This window comes from Microcaecilia unicolor, chromosome 3 (genome assembly GCF_901765095.1).
Source record: "Microcaecilia unicolor chromosome 3, aMicUni1.1, whole genome shotgun sequence".
NCBI lineage: Eukaryota > Metazoa > Chordata > Amphibia > Gymnophiona > Siphonopidae > Microcaecilia > Microcaecilia unicolor.
The window spans coordinates 82,816,944-82,838,024 of NC_044033.1; the positions used below are offsets into that span (position 1 = coordinate 82,816,944).

Below are 21,081 nucleotides of genomic sequence, written 5' to 3' on the forward strand. Positions count from 1 at the left end.
ACATGCTGGAAATGGGTTATAAAATTGTCTCTCTATATACGTGCTTGCTGTAGGAAAGAACGTAGTGGAATGGATCGGGTGGATGTGAAGCGGACTGTTCACGCTATCCAAAATACTAGGACTAGAGGGCATGAGTTGAAGCTACAGTGTGGTAAATTTAAAACGAATCGGAGAAAATTTTTCTTCACCCAACGTGTAATTAGACTCTGGAATTCGTTGCCGGAGAACGTGGTACGGGCGGTTAGCTTGACGGAGTTTAAAAAGGGGTTAGATAGATTCCTAAAGGACAAGTCCATAGACCGCTATTAAATGGACTTGGAAAAATTCCGCATTTTTAGGTATAACTTGTCTGGAATGTTTTTACGTTTGGGGAGCGTGCCAGGTGCCCTTGACCTGGATTGGCCACTGTCGGTGACAGGATGCTGGGCTAGATGGACCTTTGGTCTTTCCCAGTATGGCACTACTTATGTACTTATGTACTTATGTGTTCTTTCTTTTCTGTAATGGTTAACCTGTACGCATTTATTTTAGCATGTCACATTTGTTTATTATCTTGTTGTGACAACACTATATATATTTTTAAGTATTTGGTATCACTTTTGTGTACATTTTTTTAATAAATAGACCTCCTATGTGTATGTATATTATTTATAGCTTATCCATTATTTATTTTATAACAATTTAGACACATCCCCTATTTACCCTACATATTTTATCTTTTTTTACATATATATTCAATTTATACCGTACATTGTTTGATTCTAGACCCCTGAAGCAGGCACTTTTCCGAAACAAGGTGCTATGTCGGGTCCTTTCAAGAATAAAGTATTTTACCCTCCAATCGTCCTCCTGTTGCTTTTGGAAGAGACCTGCTGGCTACACTCCTCCTCCTGTGAAAACGTTTATATGTGGTGGGGCATTTTCGAAAGGTCGTCCAAGTATGAATTAGGACGCCCTCGCGAAGTCAGCCAAAATCAAGTAGGTATAATCGAAAAATAGTATGGACATCCTTAGACATTCCATTATCGCAGTGCAAAATGCCCAAATCAGGGACACCCAAAGTATAGTAAAAACATATAGTAACATAGTAACATAGTAGATGACGGCAGAAAAAGACCTGCACGGTCCATCTAGTCTGCCCAACAAGATAACTCATATTTGCTGCTTTTTGTGTATACCCTACTTTGATTTGTACCTGTGCTCTTCAGGGCACAGACCATATAAGTCTGCCCCGCACTATTCCCGCCCCCCAACCACCAGCCCCACCTCCCAACCACCGGCTCTGGCACAGGCACAGACCGTATAAGTCTGCCCAGCACTATCCTCACCTCCCAACCACCAGTCCTGCCTCCCAACCACCGGCTCTGGCACAGACCGTACAAGTCTGTCCAGCACTATCCCCGCCTCCCAACCACCAGTCCCGCTTCCCACCACCGGCTCTGGCACAGACCGTATAAGTCTGCCCAGCCCTATCCCCGCCTCCCAACCACCAGCCCCGCCTCCTGATCTTGACTAAGCTCCTGAGGATCCATTCCTTGGCACAGGATTCCTTTATGCTTATCCCACGCATGTTTGAATTCCGTTACCGTTTTCATTTCCACCACCTCCCGCGGGAGAGCATTCCAAGCATCCACTACTCTCTCCGTGAAAAAATACTTCCTGACATTTTTCTTGAGTCTGCCCCCCTTCAATCTCATTTCATGTCCTCTCGTTCTACCACCTTCCCATCTCCGGAAAAGGTTCGTTTGCGGATTAATACCTTTCAAATATTTGAACGTCTGTATCATATCACCCCTGTTTCTCCTTTCCTCCAGAGTATACATGTTTAGTTTAGCAAGTCTCTCCTCATAGGTCTTGTAACGCAAATCCCATACCATTCTCGTAGCTTTTCTTTGCACCGCTTCAATTCTTGTTACATCCTTAACAAGATACGGCCTCCAAAACTGAACACAATACTCCAGGTGGGGCCTCACCAACGACTTATACAGGGGCATCAACACCCCCTTTCTTCTGCTGGTCACACCTCTCTTTATACAGCCTAACAACCTTCTAGCTACGGCCACCGCCTTGTCACACTGTTTCGTCGCCTTCAAATCCTCAGATACTATCACCCCAAGATCCCTCTCTCCGCCCGTACCTATCAGACTCTCCCCGCCTAACACATACGTCTCCCGTGGATTTCTACTTCCTAAGTGCATCACTTTGCATTTCTTCGCATTGAATTTTAATTGCCAAACCTTAGACCATTCTTCTAGCTTCCGTAGGTCCTTTTTCATGTTTTCCACTCCCTCCGGTGTGTCCACTCCGTTACAGATCTTAGTATCATCCGCTAATAGGCAAACTTTACCTTCTAACCCTTCGGCAATGTCACTCACAAATATATTGAACAGAATCGGCCCCAGCACCGATCCTTGAGGCACTCCACTACTTACCCTTTCGCTCCTCCGAGCGAATTCCATTCACCATCACCCTCTGGCGTCTGTCCGTCAACCAGTTCCTAATCCAGTTCACCACTTCGGGTCCTATCTTCAGCCCATCCAGTTTATTTAAGAGCCTCCTGTGGGGAACCGTGTCAAAAGCTTTGCTGAAATCTAAGTAGATTACGTCCATAGCTCGTCCCTGATTCAATTCTCCTGTCACCCAATCAAAAAACTCAATGAGGTTCGTTTGGCACGATTTCCCTTTGGTAAATCCATGTTGTCTCGGATCTTGCAACTTATTGGCTTCCAGGAAATTCACTATCCTTTCCTTCAGCATCGCTTCCATTACTTTTCCAATAACCGAAGTGAGGCTTACCGGCCTGTAGTTTCCAGCTTCTTCCCTATCACCACTTTTGTGAAGAGGGACCACATCCGCCGATCTCCAATCCTTTGGAACCTCTCCCGTCTCCAAGGATTTATTAAACAAATCTTTAAGAGGACCCGCCAGAACCTCTCTGAGCTCCCTCAATATCCTAGGTGGATCCCATCCGGTCCCATGGCTTTGTCCACCTTAGCTTTTCAAGTTGTTCATACACTGGGTCAGAGAGTGCTTGCAGTGTGGCATCATAAAAAGGATGCCCATCTTCCAGAACCGCGAAAGGACGTCCCTAAAACTAACTGTACTGTCATATTAACGTCCCTTGCCGGTTCTACGAGAAAGACGTCCTTATTACTATACTTCTTTGATGCACCTGGTTGTTCCACAAGTACAATGCATGTAGTTGCGGACATCCAGGTACGGGGAAAGTATAAGGAACATTCACAAGTGTAAAGTACAGTAACAAGGACGTGTTTCTCACAGAACTGCCGAAGGACGTCCCTCTTATAGGCCCCGCCGTCCTTCGGCATCATGAGTGGAACCTGGGTATCAGACACACACGTCTAGAATCTCCCCCTGGGTGTTACTCACAACTTGCATATTGAGTGAGTGGAATGTTTTCCTCTTCCTATACGTGGCTACAGGGCCTGAAAACTCTGGGGTGTGAGTACCTCCTGTGGTGCCTCCCCTCTTCCTCCAACATGTAAGCCACCTGTGCATTTAGTGCCTCCATTTCCCCACACTAACAGGTGCAATGCAGTGCCACCAGTGCTCACCTCTCCCTACCAACTTGGTGAAACACAGCAGCAACAAACAAAAGCTGACACTCGCTCTTCAACCACTGACAAACAATGCGGTCACACACAGAAGAGCCACACTGCAAGCACTCTCTGACCCAGTACAGTCTCCTGCCACACCCTCTAGCCACTCACTCTCCAAGCAGTCTTCACAAACACGCAGCAGCAGTACATAGGACAAAGAGACAAACAGAGACTACAAACAGGAAAGGGAATGAAATATGAACTTGGGGACAGTGAATGGAGAGGGATAGGGGGAGGGGGAGGGGATGAGGGAGATAGAGGAAGCAGTAGTGGTGTCTGGGTTTGGGGGCTAGAAGGAAAGCTGAAAAGGTAAAACACAAATGAGGCAGGTGACAGTGAAAAACGTTCCGACTATGGCACACAGACAAAGGTAACAGGTACTCAAAAAAACTCTCAGCTTTCTCTCCCAACAACGCTCTCTCCACTCTCCAACTGCACAAAATCGCTAATGGGTCTAAAGACTACTTCCCCCTTACCCTGGTCGCTTTTATTTCAGGTCTAACTAAGGATGCCCATGTTCTGACCCATGCAAAACCATTGTGCTAGCTGTTATACACTGGGGGCACCCATCTCGTAACTCCACCCATAACATGCCCCTAACACGTCCCCTGTGGGGACGACCATAGATGGGCGTCCTCGCACTGAGGACGCCCTTACGGCCCTGTTTCAATTATTGGATTTGGGCGGCCTTCTTTCACGGGGATGCCCATGTGCCTTTTGTGTCGCTTTTTGGATGCCCTTTTGTTTCGAAAATGAGCCTGATAATGAGCTACAGTCTTCCACGGCTTCTTTCCACTAGTGACTACTGACAGCTACATATGTCAGTAACTGTTAACTGATAACAGTGCTAACTGCTACCATGTTGCTAAAATTACAGTAGCCACGGTTATATTACCAATAACTGTCCTAATAACTGCCTTCACTCTGTCTAGAAAGTTTCAATAAATTTCCTCAGATTTGAAGACCCTTCTCCGCACAGTTTGATCTCTGTGGGCAGCACTGGTCAAGAACCTCTGTTTTAAAGAGAGGAATTCAGAAGTCTAGGTCACAATGCCAGATGTGGCAAAATTAATCTGGATCCCATAATTCCATAAGGAGTTACATAAGGGCAGTAGTCCTCAACCTGTTTTTCAAGGAACTCCCACAGTCAGTCAAGTTTTCAATGAATATGCATGAGATATTTTTATATAAACAGAAGGCAGTGCATGCAAATGTATCTCATGCGTTTTTACTGCAGATATCCCAAAAACCAAACTAGATCAGGGGGAGGAGGGGAGTTCTCAAGGACTGGAATGAGAATCATTATGGTAGAATATAGTCACAGTTTTTTTATTTTCCCGCGCTTTCCCACTCATGGCAGGCTCAATGCGGCTTACATGGGGAAATGAAGGGTTAAGTGACTTGCCCAGAGTCACAAGGAGCTGCCTGTGCCCGAAGTGGGAATCAAACTCAGTTCCCCAGGACCAAAGTCCACCACCCTAACCACTAGGCCACTCCTCATAGTCATTTTGAACATATGGTTTTCTATTTTACGATTCCCTCTACCCCCCCCCCCCCCCCCCCAAATCTCTTTTTCTTTTGCCTCCATCCTTACAGCTTCATATGGAGTTTCTAGCTCTAGAATAATTTTTTAAGTGTTGTGCACCTTCCCTCACATGCTTCAGCGTTTTTTTCCAATTACTGAACTACCCCTGCCTTCTCTCTCTTTCACCGAGGGCAGGTATCACTTCTCCCCTCTGTAGTCAAGTGGTACATGGATTGTCTTGTGCTGGCTAAAAGATATCACCATGAAGCAGCAATTAGCCTCCCTTCCAGACTCACTGGAGTACAAGGACACCCAGCTCCAGTGTGCCTGGATATCAGAAGTTCAGAGACAGGGCTTAAACCTTAATCCTCCTCAATCAGCTCTACTATTCATTCTCACAAAATGGAGACAGCTCCCAAAATCCCTGTTCTATTAGGTGCCAAAAATCATAACATTTGAAAACAGTATAGGGACATTAAAAAAAAAAAAAAGATTTCTTTTATTTTTATTCTCTTTCCTCTCACGCCACCTTTTGTTTGTTTGTGGTATGCTAAGGACAGGGGCGTAGCCCAGTTTTTGGTCAGGCCCACCCAGATGTCACCGTGTCTCCTCACTCTCTCCTACCCCCGCAGTAGCGCTTGTCTTCAACGCTATCGGCACTGCCTCCTCCACCTCACAGTCTCTGAGTCGGTCTCCCACTCCCGTAGCAGCTTGCGATTTGCTACCAGCACTGCCTGACAGCTGACACGCGGCGCAACGTCCTGCTCCGGGGGCGGGGCCTTCCCTCTGCCGCGCTGATTCAACTTCCTGTTTATGCAGGGCAGAAGAACGCACGCGGCAGAGGGAAGGTCTTGGAGCAGGTCGTCAGTTCCGCGTCTGTGATGTCAGGCAGTGCCGGTAGAAAATTCTAAGCGCTGCCACGGGGGGGGGGGGGGGGGGGGGGAACGGAGACAGAGACTGTGAGGTGGAGGAGGCAGCGCCGATAGCATCGAATACAAGTGCTGCGGCGGGGGTGGGAGAGGGTGAGGAAGACAGTGGTCTGCTCTCCCTGCATGGGGAGGGGGCTAAAGGGAAAGGGAGAAGTTCTGGACGTGTGTGGGGGGTGAGGAAGACAAAGGGGAGCGGGCTGAAGGGAAGGGAGAGGTTCTGGACATGTGTGGGGGGGTGAGGAAGACAAAGGGGAGCGGGCTGAAGGGAATGGAGAGGTTCTGGACGTGTGTGGGGGAAGAGAGGGGGAAGGGAGAAGTTCTGGACGTGTGGGGGGTGAGGAAGACAAAGGGGAGCGGGCTGAAGGGAAGGGAGAGGTTCTGGATGTGTGTGTGGGCATCAGGGAAGGAGTGGGGGAAATCCTGGCCACACTGGATCACAGGAGAGGGGGGCAAGACGAAAGAGAGAAGTGACAGGAAGATGCTGGGAGGGGGTGAAGGCTGGGGAGAAGAGAGGGAGCAGATGCTGGGCTAGAAGGGTGGAAGGAGAGAGACACTGGGAAAGGTGGAACCATGTGAGAGAGGCCAAGGGGGTGGCAAGGAAATAAACGTGAGGAAGATGGTGATTACAGGGGAAAGAAATATGGTAATGGGGCATAGATTGAAGATGGAAGGGAATGGATGGCTGGAGAAATAGAGAGATGGGGAATAGGAGAACTAGTGTGTGGAAAGGAAATGGAAATCTGACAGGTATCTGAAAAGTAAAACAAAGGAAAAGGGGTTAGGATAAAATTTGGGTGGACAGAGAAAAGAAAAGAAAAAGAGAGGAAAGAGCTAAAATGGAAAGGTTAATATGTCAGAGGCAAGTGAAGTGAGGGAATGGAACAAGAGAGGAGAAAAAGACAAATGGACAGCAGATGCTTGAAGGAGAAATAGCAGAAAGATTGGAAAGTTCAAAAGAGAAACTGGATCAACATGATGGAAAAAGAAAATGACCAGACAACAAAGGTAGAAAAGGCACTTTATTTTGAATCTTAACTGAAATATGATAGCTTGAGAAATGTGCATAGCGGATGTCACTTTCCTCATGAGCTAAAGTGTTTCTGTTTCTATTTTGAGTTGGGAGGTGCAGGGGGAGAGATGGAGAATAGGGGGAGGAAGGGCGGGGCAGAGAGAAAATTTTGTGCCCACCCACTTTGGGCTGAGGCCCACCCAAAATTGGCTGTCTGGCTACGCCACTGGCTAAGGACCAAGTTAATGGTCTCGTTTTAACTTAATATACCTAGTTATACGTTCAAGACTATGTACATGGATGCTCCTAATATACTTATCGATTGTTATGTGTTCAAGACTATGTATGTGGATATTGTGACCCGCCTTGGAAAACGACAGGATATAAATGCAGTAAATAAAATAAATAAATAACTAAAAGAAAATCACTGAGAGGCCTCTCATTTGTGGTATAATTTTTCCTTCTCTCTTTTTTCACTAATTTAATAGTGACATGGTCTAAAAATATTCACTTACATCAAACTAAGGACATTGCTCCACACAAGAACCAAAATATCTTCAAAAGATAAAATGTGTGAAAGAAAAACAAGGGCTGGTTATGTACAGAGGGATTAATGATGGTTTATTATGCAAGCTGACACTGCCTGAGAAAGGGAAGGCTTGCATTTCCAAACATTCATTAACATAATAGAATTAACAGCCCTGGTGAACTCTGTTGCTGGCTGTCTTCCAACAAAGTTTATTTTTGGATTGCTAATACCCAGTCATCTTGCAAAAGGTATCTGTTATCAAGCACTATTGATTTATTTCTTGAAGGTCATTTTTAATCGTTTTTTTTTTATGTGTGAGGGGGTGGGGGAGCATAGGAAGCAGACAAACCAGAATTTTCCTGATAGATCTTTAAAGCCCATCACCTTACCACACACCCAAGAGCTAACCTGTGAGATCAGTTCCTTCTGGAAAGATCAGAATCTGCAGAGGTTCCTTAATGTCACAGAAATAGTCCAGCATGGCTTTGAAGTGATGCTTGTCCTCATCCCATTTCCTATGGATGAAGATGAAGGCAGCAACCTGCATTGCCCAACCTACAGAAAACAACAACATACATTTTTTTCATTTCATTAGATTTATATCCCACAGAATCCAAATATCAAATTCAGTTCTATGTGGCATTACATCAGATACCTTAATATAAGATATAAACGCAGATTACAATTTGAAGAGAGAATACAAACAGAGTATACAATACATATATAAGTTTCATAAACTGGGTGGATCCAGAATAGAAATTGACAAATATGACCTGCTATTATTTATCAATTTCTATTCTGGATCTGCCCGATTTATACCTCTCAGAACCACCTTTAGTAACAATGGCAACTTTTAATACAGGGCAAGTTACCAGAGGGTCATTTTCTCAGCAAACACTTACTGAAATACTGGAAAAGTGGAGTGTAATTTTGGTTGGTCAGAAAGTCAAGCACAGAAATAATTTCCACTCAGAAAGCTGGTCTGACCCTCCTAAAGAAGGGTCACAGTTGGGAGCTTTGCAATTTTACTGTATTCCAATCCAGAGTATGTTATTATGGGACCTACTGCAGGTGTTAGCTTGGAAAATTAAAGCACACAGTTCAGCAATCTTGCTGGATTTAAAATATGATACACTGGAACCACAGCAAATTTCCAGTGTAGCCACCATCATATTATCTGCCCTCAGGAAACGTTAACAGGATGTACCCTTCTAAAAGTTTAGATGGTCTAGCATCTGAAAAGCAAAGAATCTACTTTTACCCCAGCGTCACTGTCTTTGCTTAATCTCATTTCTCAGCTTTTTTTATGCTCAGGTTGCCTGAGGTTACTAGTATCAATTAATGCTCATACAACCTCTGACACCACTTGAAGATGCCATCTATGGGAATTGCCAGTGTCATAACAACCTCAAAATATGAAAGCTCTTTAGCCTCCTTCCCAGCGGTATCTAAAAGCATGGCTTGAAAAGTAAACCACCGTAGTTAAAATCACAGTGCCTTGCAATTACACATATGCAGTTTCTCTCTCATGTACAAACTTGGATTTCCTCTGGGAGCCCTTGGAGCTAAAAAAGAAGGATTTCTTAGCTGATTGGAATCTGTTGAAAGGGACAAGTACAGAACACAGGCCTTCAAGAACAGGCGGTCTTTTTATCGCATCTGAAGTTGAGGACCTGGGTAGTCTTCAGAGGTCATATACAGAATGCCATAGTCTAATGAAAGAGATTCTTAACCTGCAAAATCCAGTTTTCCCCAGAACCAGAATAGCTACCAGAACTCTGCCCTGCAGCACGAATAAAGAGTAACTCAATGAGATTAATAACTGCTGACAGAACACTTGTAAGAGTCATATCTACTGAAGAAGCGACAACTGCTGACAAGTTGATAGAAGTCATATTTATCATCAGAGCACTGCACTGAGCTCTTTAGATGCTGCAAACTTTTATGCCTGCAGACAACAGGAGTAACATCTCTTTCACAACAAAATATATCCTTGTGGCAATAATTGGCAAAGGGTCACTGAGCATGCTGATCAATTACTGGAGGGTCCTTTTACTAAGCTGTGGGACAAAGAGCCCTGCGGAAGCGGCGGGAGCTGTTTTCCCGCATGTCAGGGCCCTTTTACCACATCAGATAAAAAGCCCCAAAAATGGCCATGCGGAGATAAATTACCACATGGCCATGTGGCGGGGAGAACTTACTGCTACCCATTGAGGTGGCGGTAAGGGTTTCATGGTAACCTGGCGGTAAGCAGGCAGCGTGCGGCCCAATTACCGCCGGGTTAGCACCACGCTAGACAAAAAAAAAAAATTCCAGGGAGCACAGGAAATGGCGTGCTCAACCAGGAACTTCTGCTGGCAGCTGCGTTGCCCTGGCATTAGTTCAGTTTTAGCACCACTTTGTAAAAGGGCCCCTTAATTATCAAAGATTTCCTCCAAAGCCTTTTCTGGAGGATAGATCAAGAAAGGTGAAAATCAATGAGAAATACTAACAAAAACTCCCAGTAATTATATGTCGTTACTCTTTCTGCAAGGCTCTTTTACATACATGCACAATGACAGCAAACAGAAGCAGGTCTTCAATAAAGTTCTAAAAAAACCAAAGCGGCCCTTTTACTAAGCCACGGTAGGCACTAGCGCGTGCCGACTGCGTGCCAAAAAGCACTGCTGCGGGACACGCTGAGGTGACCTACGGTAGTATGCTGATCAGCATGAACTAATCCTGCACTAGAAAATACTTTCTATTTTTTTAGCGCAGGAAGTGTGTCTATGGGCGGAGAGTAGGCATGATACTGTTGTATGCTGCACGATAAGTGCGGGAGCCCTTACCGTCTAGTAAATAGATGGTGGTAAGGGCTCCTGTGGTAATGGCCAGGCGCTAATTGGGAAATTAGCATATGGACATTACGGGACAAAATACAAATGTGGCCATTTTACAGTCACACTAAAAGTGGGTCCCACTGGACCATTAGGCTTTTTCAAAGTTTATGGAAAGGGGGGCCAGGGTCCACTGGACCATCAAAAGTTTGTTCTTTTTTTTAAAGGTTGGGCCAATGCTCGTGGGGAGGGGGGGGGGGGGGGGCCTGCACGGCGGCAGTGCAGGATGGTGAAGTTGGTGGGAGAGAAGAGATTTCGTGAGACACCCCTTCTCTCAATTAACCCTTCTAATACTGCCCTGGACCTGGCATTATACACACTTTACAGCATTTTTTTTCTCCCAAGAATTCTGGCAGGGTACTAAATGACTGCACTTAAATGCAGCCTGTGCTAATGGTTTCAGAGCTCACAGTGAAACCATTACAGCACTGGGTGGAACACTAACTCCGGAACAAATCGTCTACTGTTCTGGTGTTAGGTTTTGAGCATCGGAACATAGGAGTTGCAGATGCGCTTTGTGTTCACACTGAAAACACAGATACATTGTGTACTATTTGTTTTGATTGTGCCAGATTGCTTTTGTGTTGCCATCAATCACTGAAAGAGAAGTTGAGTCTGACAGCCTGAGCCACGGCAACTGACTAGACATAAATAGTCCACTGCATCATTCTATTCTAATTTCTAATCAGCGCTTCAAGTCCTATAAAAAAAAAAAAAGCAAGCAGGCAATGAATGTAATGTTTCCTGGAAGTTTATTTAAAGATGCTGTAGAAACACATTGATCTCACAACAGGGACGGGAGCGATGCCAGAACTGTTAATCATTCGAGGTGTTCATTCAAGATACTCTAGGCATTTGCTTGTCATGGGCTCAATTAATCCAAATTTGGGGTTGAGAACACTGGCAAATGCAAAAAAAAAAAAAGGAAAGACAAGAATGTTGACCAATGCGAAAAAAAGTTTTCCAAATCTAAAACAATGCACACATTGGAGAAAACTATAACATGAGGGCTATGCACATGTGTCCAAAAGCCTCCTTCAGCATCTCATATTAGAGACAATAGATGTACTGAGACCCAATGGGAACAAAATTGTAGGGATAAACAGAAAGCAACATGTAACTAACAGAACCCAAGTGTGAGTATATGAATATATGACTCTACATATCTTCAAAAAAATTGTGAAAAGACCCTTGTACAAATAGTAAAATAGGGAAAAGGGGTAAGAGGAAGGGAGGGGGAAGGAGAAAAGGTGAAATAAAGAGGGAAGGGAAGAGAAAAGCAAGGGAAGGAGAAAAGAGAAAAAAGGTACTGTCTAACTCTTGATCCAACTGTTGATAAATATATATTGTTGAACAGTAAATGCGACACAATTTTTCAATTTCTGTGATTTTATTAGATTGATTGAGAAGATGGAAGTTTATTCCTGTGCAGTTCATTATTAATAAGTACAGCATTAATGTTACCTATGAATTTATGTTGAGTTTGATTTTACTTTTGATGTGTATGTTATATATCTTTAGCAATCAAAAGAAACTTTTAAAAAACAATTTTTCAAAAAAATATATTTGTGTTGAGCTTTTTAGATTGGTTGTAGCCAGTTTAGAGAGCACAGAGTTCAGAGAGACATGCAGGGGTTCTGTGGGCTCTTTTCCTGTCATGGTAGCAGCTAACGATAATTGTATGCAAAGTTATTTTAATGAGCTAATTACTATTCAAATGTGCATTCCATTTTCCTAGTGATGCACAGAAAGGACCGCCTGCCTTTAGGATGACATTTTTACGGGTGGTCAGGAGCTGTCGGTGCTGTTGTTTCCTTCTCATTACCGCTGAAATTATATAAGCTGGATGAGGAGAGCTGCCACATTTCTAGAGCTCGCCCTGCTAAGCGCATGCATGCACTCAGCCCTTTGCTCTCTCCTTTGCTTCCTCCCTGCCTGCTCGAAGACTCGATACTGGCTGTACTGCTACCGAGAGGCAGATTGGGCAGGTCTGGCCGCACTCCCAGGAAAGCAAGTGTTGCTTCCACCGCTGTGGCAGCAATAAAATAACAATAAAAAAGCTAAACTGCTTTCAAACACACAGCATTTTGAAAAACAAGTATAAGAGTCCTTCAGGATTCTGGCTGCCCAGCACCAGTTCAACAGGAGCCTCAAGTCCAACGAAGGGGCATGAGAGTGACCCAGGAAAATGTTCCGGCAAAATCAGAAATCCCTGTTCTGCCAATAACTGCAATTCTGTGAAAGCTGCACCTAAAATTGTGACAACTTTTGAAGAAATTACCCCAGGAAAGACTTAACAAAATTCTGTCTGTAATGACTCCTTGGAATGGTTCCCAGTTAAATGTCTTGGGCTCTGAAGGAAAATCCTGCTCTCCATTGGATGACCCATACCAGGGTTTGCAAGTGGATCGTGGGACTGATTCTTAATATCAAGCTGGGAGGGTGGAGTGTAGAGGAGCACTACACTAATTTTAAAAGAAATCTGCCTGGTTAATTTCTCTTTGAAACACAGCACAAAGTATCATGCTCTAAAACCCCATGTACTTTACAGCTGTGGAAGTTATTTGAAAATTTTGCTCATTTCACAACTCGGAGATTCAATTTGCCTTTATGCTGTCATCAATATTTATTTATTTATTTGTGACATTTATATCCCACATTATCCCAAACAAGTTTGAGTTCAAAGTGGCTTACAATATACAGTACAGGATACATAACAAAGAATAATGCATAAGAAAATAATTTGTTGTAAGAATCCAATTTTACAATACAGTATCATAAACATACTGGGATAGCTATGGATGTTTAACATTGAGAAAATCTATTATGAATGAGAAATTGTACATGAAGTAAAGAGAAAGTTAATGGTAAATAGAGTAATAACCAATTTGTGAGAGTTTGTTTGAATAGGAACGATTTGAGGATTTTGCAGTATCTAGTATATTCCTGTATATTTCTTATTTTGGGTGGTAAGGAGTTCCACTATTTGGTTCCTAGGTAAGTGAAGTCTGCACAGTGGACAGTTTTGTAGATCATTTTTTTGCAATTTGGGAGGTGTAGTCTGAGATAGTTTCTTGCCTCATATTTAGTGTAACTTTGAGGTAAGTTTATTAATAGTACCATATAGTCTGGAGCTGTGCCATTTAGTATTTGAAAGATAAAGGTACATAATCTGAATAAAGTGGTCAAAGGGATATTTCGATAAGTGGGAATGCGGAAGAGTTAGAAAAAACATCACTTTTTTCATGGATGAGAGACTAAAATCTGTAACAGAATGGATCAGACAGGCTAAGAACATAAGAATAGCCATTCTGGGTTAGATCAATGGTCCATCTAGCCCAGTGTCCTGCATCCAGCAGTGGCCAATCCAGGTCACAAGTACCTGACAAAAACCCAATTTGTAACAATATTCCATGCAACCAATTCCAGGGCAAGCAGTGGCGCCCATGTCCATCTCAACAACAGACTATGGACTTTTCCTCCAGGAACTTGTCCAAACCCGCTGTTACCATATCCTCTGGCAGCAAATTTCATAGCTTAACTATTTGTTTTAAAGTATTTCCATGTAATTTCATTGAATGTCCCCTGGTCTTTCTACTTTTTGAAAGAGTAAAAAAATCTATTCACGTTTATCCATTCTATACCACTCAGGATTTTATAGACCTCAATCATACCTCCTCCCCCAGCCATCTCTTTTCTAAGCTGAAGAGCACGAACCTCTTTAGCCTTTCCTCATATGGGAGGAGATTCAGCCCCTTTATCATTTTGGTCACTCTTCTTTGAACCTTTTCTAATTCCACTATATCTCTTTGAGATATGGTGACCAGAATTGAAAATAATCAAGGTGAGGTCGCACCATGGAGCGATATAGAGGCATTATAATATTCTTGATCTTATTTTGCATCCCTTTCCTAATAATTCCTAGCATTCTGTTTGCTTTTTTGGCCACCGCTGCACACTGAGCAGAAGATTTCGGTGTATTGTCAACAATGATTCTTGAATGCTGACTCCTAAGGTGGACCCTGGCATCAAGTAACTATGGTTTGGATTATTCTTCCCAATGTGCATCACTTTGCATTTGTCCACATTAAATTTCATCTGCCATTTGAATGTCCAGTCTTCCAGTTTCCTAAGGTCTTCCAGTAATTTTTCACAATGCAAGTGTGTTTTGACAACTTTGAATAGTTTTGTGTCATCTGCAAAGTTAATCACCTCACTTGTCGTCCAAATTTTCAGATCATTTATAAATATTTTAAATAGCACCAGTTTCAGTATAGATCATTTTGTTTTTGTTACATTTGTACCCCGCGCTTTCCCACTCATGGCAGGCTCAATGCGGCTTACATGGGGCAATGGAGGGTTAAGTGACTTGCCTAGAGTCACAAGGAGCTGCCTGTGCCTGAAGTGGGAATCAAACTCAGTTCCTCAGTTCCCCAGGGCCAAAGTCCACCACCCTAAACACTAGGCCACGATTCCAGTGGCACTCCACTATTCACCCTCCTCCATTATCATGTTCTTATCAATTAATATTAGTCAATGATAATGGCATGGGCATCATCTAATGCATCTGCAGCAGGAAGGGAGTAGATCCCTGTTAGGTGCCAAAAAGGAGACCAATCTTGAAAGCAACTGTACCTGATGATCTCAAACTTGCAAAACAATGTGACAGGGCTGTGGCCAGAGCCAGGGGGATTTTTGAGTATATACAAAGAGGTATTACCAGCAGAAAAACCAAGATGACAATGTCTGCCTGTAAGTCACTGAAGAGACCCCAGCGTATTAGCAACGTATCTTCGAAAGGATACTGCAGATTCCAGGGAAGGGCTTACAAAATAGTGCTGTGAGACCCCAGGACCTAAATATGTACACATGTGCAGGGCAATTATATAAAGTGTATGTGAACAGTCAAACATAGTTATTTTTGTATCTCATCCTTATTTGTTAAATTTTTTACACTACTCTGTATTTTTTCACTGAATATGATGAACTATGAACTAATTTATATGCTTGATTTAAATTACTCATTGTAACTCACATTTATCCCGAGATTGTTCAGGATAATGTGGGATATGTCATAAATAAATACATAAGAATAAACAACACTAACTAACAAAACTTTCTTATTCTACAACATTTTGCTGGACCATCAGATGGCATGCTCAGTGGTATACAAATTTGTCTTTGCCGTACAATTTCCAAAACTCTTCATAAATTCTTTTTTCATATAAAGTTTCTTATCTTTTCTTATAATGCATAATATTCAAAATGAAATGGATCACTTATCTTAAGAATTATCAGTGAAAAGATGAGGCAGCTTCCCTACACGACTCTGAACACCATTTAAACTATAAGGAACAACATTGTTCTCTAAGGTAACAGCTTGTTTCATACGCACTTGGAAGAATGTCAAGAAGTACTCAAGAGCGTCTGAGAAAAGAGACATTATTTGAGCAGAACACAAGCCAATTCAGTGTGTCATCCTGAAAACATCTAATCTTCCCGAATCCGGAAATGAAAAAGCACCATTTTTAGTTCAAGTGATAGAAACCAATTCATCATATTCTCTCTTATAATTAATGTATCTAAGCAATTTGTCATATATAGGGTAGAAATGCATCCCTAGCACTTTACCCTACCACATCTCAAGATTTTCTTGTTATTATAAAGTAGAGGTGGGGAGATGAGAGGAAAGGAGGCCATTTCTCAGAATAGATATGGAGTACTACTATTTTTACATCATGCTAATTGTACACACAGCTTTATACAAGGAAAATGCAGACATGAAGACACAGAGATGCAAGCAATGGATTAATACAATCAACAAGGCAGTTCCTTCCATCAACTGGTTTCCAATATAAGGTCCTTATTTACAAAGAACTTACTCTTATTCTGTGCCTACTGAAAAATGTGTCTATTTTATTGTGTATGTTTTAATTTTGTAATCCGCCAACCATTTTACGATAGTGCAGACTATAAATAAAAGAGAGGAAAGAAGGAAACAGATACAGTTCTCCAAACAGGTGGCTGAAAAAAAGAAAGCAAAAGAGGCACAAGGAATAAAGAAATGCAAAAAGACAAACACTGAAAAGGAAACCAGATAAAACCCCAAAAAAGCGAAGAGAGAAATACAGCTGGTGAAAGTGCAGATCGAAGAAAAAATGGCTAGAGATACAAAGAGAGAGACAAGACTTTTTTCAAGTATACTGGAGAAAGGAGCAAACCTAGAAATGGAATTGTGAGATTGAAAGACGCAGAAAACCCCTATCTGGAAAGTGATGAGGAAAAAGCAGATGAGCTAAACAAATACTTATGTTAGCAGTTTTTATATTAGAAAACAAGTTTTCACTTTTTTCAAAGCAGAGGTATACCCAGCCACCACAGAACCAATTAGAGCAAATTAAATCATAGCTACACAGATATAAAACCAATAGGAAAATTACTAAATGCTAGCCAGCCCAGCAGTGAAATATGTAGAATAAAGCCAGTGAACACAGCTGGAAAGCTCTTCTCAGGTCCACTTGCACTTGGAGGAGGCTTGCTTCTTTTAGAAGTGAAATAGTCATGAATTTGATATACGAAGGACTGTCAAAATCTGGAGCAGTTTTCACAACCTTGCTTCTTGGAAGTACAGGAACACTGCTAACATCTCAACTTCACAGTACAGAGAAGGCACCTGAGCTAACTGACATCTTTCTGGCTATCCACACCTAGCTGGTACACAGAACCTATCAATACCCACAAGAGGAAGGATCTAAGACCAATCAAGGCATAAAATCTAATGTTCTTGTGTCTTCAGGGTCATTTAGTAAATCTAACTGGTGAGCTCCTCTGTTATCAGTGTGGGCACATAGGACACTTAGAAGCAGAGTGGTGGAATAGTGTAGTGGCACAGCTCTGGGCTGAGAGCTGGCCCTGTGACCTTGAGCAAGTCACTTCACTCTCCATTGCCTCAGGTAGAAAATTAGCTTGACTAATCTCCACATAGCCTATGTTAATGTGAGTTATCTGCCTGCCTGTACCCTCTCCCACTTCCCCAAATTTTTACTAGGGATAGGCTTAGCCCTCCAGGAGAACTCCATACTATTTAAGTACCATATTCATCTTCAGGCAATGTAGGACTCTCTCCCCCTGTTACATCTGTGTGTGTTGGGGGGCGGAGAAGGGGGGTAAAGAGTTAACCTCTCAACCAAAATACATCATCATATTCTGCAAACATCTGGGGGGAGTCTGATCATACTCAAATGTTGTTTCTGGGGTAGAATATGATTTTGCAATTACATGAGAGGAGGGGGAGAAGAAGAAACTCCTGGTGGGATATAGTGATGTTGGCATAATTCTTTCTTCTGATGTAATCCACAAGAGCATGTTCTATTGCAAAAACACTCCAGAATAGATCATTTTAAGTAATGAAGATAAAATACAGTGCATGCACAAGGATACAGTAACCGCCACGTTGACAACAGCAACCATAAGCAGAACAGGCACAGGGAAACAGCAACCAGCTAATCAGATCACATCACCACAAAACACAGTAAAATGTTTATCTCCTTTGCTGAGAAGAAAAACGTTGTGGACTCTGATGTGCAACAGTAGGGCAGTGCTGTATTTCATTTCCCTGGCAACCTGTTTGTGTTCCACTTGGAGATGTTACCCACAGTAAAATTGTAGGGTCAGCCTTGCTGGCATCATAAGCACAGTCACTATATTACAATTCCCAGCCTACACAATCATATCTTTCGCTCAAACGTTTTTTTTTTTTTTTTTAGGGGGGGGGGGGGGGGGAGCAATGTGTTGAACGAAAGGAGGAGAGAAAAAGACCAGGCAGCTTTAGCCCAAGTCAGCACATCCAGTATCCAGAACAGCGGGCACAACAAAACTATTTGTTTTTAAATATCAGGCTAAATGTGATGGGTGTGATAGATTGCACCCATGTTGCCCTTACACATCACCATCCAACAGAATTCATGCATGGAAAATATGTATGGCATGCCAGATATGCACTTAATCTAATATATATAACTTGATATTTGCATACTGAAGTTTATGCCCATACAGCCTTTCTCCAGGCCCCAGTATCTCTGTGCAAAAAATCAATTTGTCTGCAACTAATGGCCAGTCCAATGCACTGTACACATTTCCACGGCCCAGATTTGTAAATTAATATGTGCACATTACTTGAATACCATTGTTTACTATTCCAGATATATATTTTTTAAATTAGGTTAGGAAACTAGGACTAGGATCCCAGCCCTGTGAGTCCTCATTCACAGCTCCCCAGTGATTTTGTCCTAATTTACATTCACTCCTTACTTATTGTAGTCTGGTCACTGCAGCAACATTGTTCACCTGGGAGCCACATTTCAGGGCTCCTTCAGGACCCCTATAGCCATAGGCCTTGAATGTGGACATCTGTGCTACATGATGATCGATTTCTCACCCCCGCCCCAGTGAACACTACCATCATCCTGATCCTGCTGGTCAACAGAATGCCTGAAAAAGGAATGGAACCCGGGATCCTTCTACATGCAGAAAACGATCACTCAGTCATACTCTCACCTCTGAAATTCCTAAAAGTACTGTACCAGGTGTGCTCATTTAATTCACTCTATGTGTAAGACGACAGCTGACTTGTTACACAGAGACTAATACATTTAAACTTTGCTTTTCTGGTTTTATTTTTTCAAAGTTCTTTTTCTGTCACAAGATATGTATCAGTAATTACAGAAGAGACTGGGGTTATTTCTTCCTTTAGCAGGCCACATTCCAGTTTGCCTGCTACACAGAAAACAAAAAGAGCTGAAGTGCAAGGTTGACAGCATATCCCTTGCAATTAAAGGTAATGAGGACTAAAGCTTCAGTCATGAGAAAAAAACCATGTTGCACAGCCTAGATTAGTGATTCTCAACCTGCTATTCACAGACTCCTGGGGGGGGGGGGGGGGTCCATGGGACACAGAGAGAAAGGAAAAGTCTTTTCATGCTGTAATACATACAAAACAGAATGCAGCGGCTGATATACCAGTGGGATGGCAGTAGCAGCATCTGTAGCCTTGGGGGATGGAAGAAGCGCAGCTGTGACAGTGGGACTGGAGAAGGCTGCACAGGCCAGAAGCATCAGTTGCCTTGAGGATGGGATCAGAGGCAGCTAAGCAAAACTGAAGCAGAAGCGGTTAGAGTTGGAGCAAGAAGTGGCTGCATAGCATCCTAGAGTACTGATAGAACTGAAAAACGAGCTTGCGGAGCTACTGCTAGTGATATGCAACTTATCCTTAAAATCGAGCGTGGTACCGGAAGATTGGAAGGTGGCCAATGTAACGCCCATTTTTAAAAAAGGCTCCAAGGGAGATCCAGGAAATTATAGACCGGTGAGTCTGACGTCTTTGCCGGGGAAAATGGTAGAGGCTATTATTAAAAACAAAATTACAGAGCACATCCGAGGACATAGATTACTGAGACCAAGTCAGCATGGCTTTTGTGTGGGGAAATCTTGCCTGACCAATTTACTTCAATTCTTTGAAGGAGTGAACAAACATGTGGACAAAGGGGAGTCGGTTGATATTGTGTATCTGGATTTTAAAAAAGGCGTTTGACAAGGTACCTCATGAAAGGCTACAGAGGAAATTGGAGGGTCATGGGATAGGAGGAAATGTCCTATTGTGGATTAAAAACTGGTTGAAGGATAGGAAACAGAGAGTGGGGTTAAATGGGCAGTATTCACAATGGAGAAGGGTAGTTAGTGGGGTTCCTCAAGGGTCCGTGCTAGGACCGCTGCTTTTTAATATATTTATAAATGATTTAGAGATGGGAGTAACTAGCGAGGTAATTAAATTTGCTGATGACACAAAGTTATTCAAAGTCGTTAAATCGCGACAGGATTGTGAAAAATTACAAGAGGACCTTACGAGACTGGGAGACTGGGCAGCTAAATGGCAGATGATGTTTAATGTGAGCAAGTGCAAGGTGATGCATGTGGGAAAAAAGAACCCGAATTATAGCTACGTCATGCAAGGTTCCACGTTAGGAGTTACGGACCAAGAAAGGGATCTGGGTGTCGTTGTCGATAACACACTAAAACCTTCTGCTCAGTGTGCTGCTGCGGCTAAGAAAGCAAATAGAATGTTGGGTATTATTAGGAAAGGTATGGAAAACAGGTGTGAGGATGTTATAATGCCGTTGTATCGCTCCATGGTGCGACCGCACCTTGAGTACTGTGTTCAATTCTGGTCGCCGCATCTCAAGAAAGATATAATAGAACTGGAAAAGGTGCAGCGAAGGGCGACTAAAATGATAGCGGGGATGGGACGACTTCCCTATGAAGAAAGACTAAGGAGGCTAGGGCTATACAGCTTGGAGAAGAGACGGCTGAGGGGAGACATGATAGAGGTATATAAAATAATGAGTGGAGTGGAACAGGTGGATGTGAAGCGTCTGTTCACGCTTTCCAAAAATACTAGGACTAGGGGGCATGCGATGAAACTACAGTGTAGTAAATTTAAAACAAATCGGAGAAAAGTTTTCTTCACCCAACGTGTAATTAAACTCTGGAATTCGTTGCCGGAGAAAGTGGTGAAGGCGGTTAGCTTAGCAGAGTTTA

At 42.8% G+C, this 21,081-nt stretch overlaps 1 protein-coding gene across 2 annotated transcripts in view; it reads right to left on the reverse strand.

Annotated features, from left to right (window-relative positions):
* The window catches only part of LCLAT1 (lysocardiolipin acyltransferase 1), a 536,959-nt gene that overhangs the window by 239,187 nt on the left and 276,691 nt on the right, over positions 1-21,081 (reverse strand). For both annotated transcript variants that reach the window (XM_030196117.1, XM_030196118.1), the window contains exon 5: positions 8,021-8,167. In XM_030196117.1, coding sequence (XP_030051977.1) covers positions 8,021-8,167 — 147 coding nt within the window. The remainder of the gene's footprint in view (positions 1-8,020; positions 8,168-21,081) is intronic.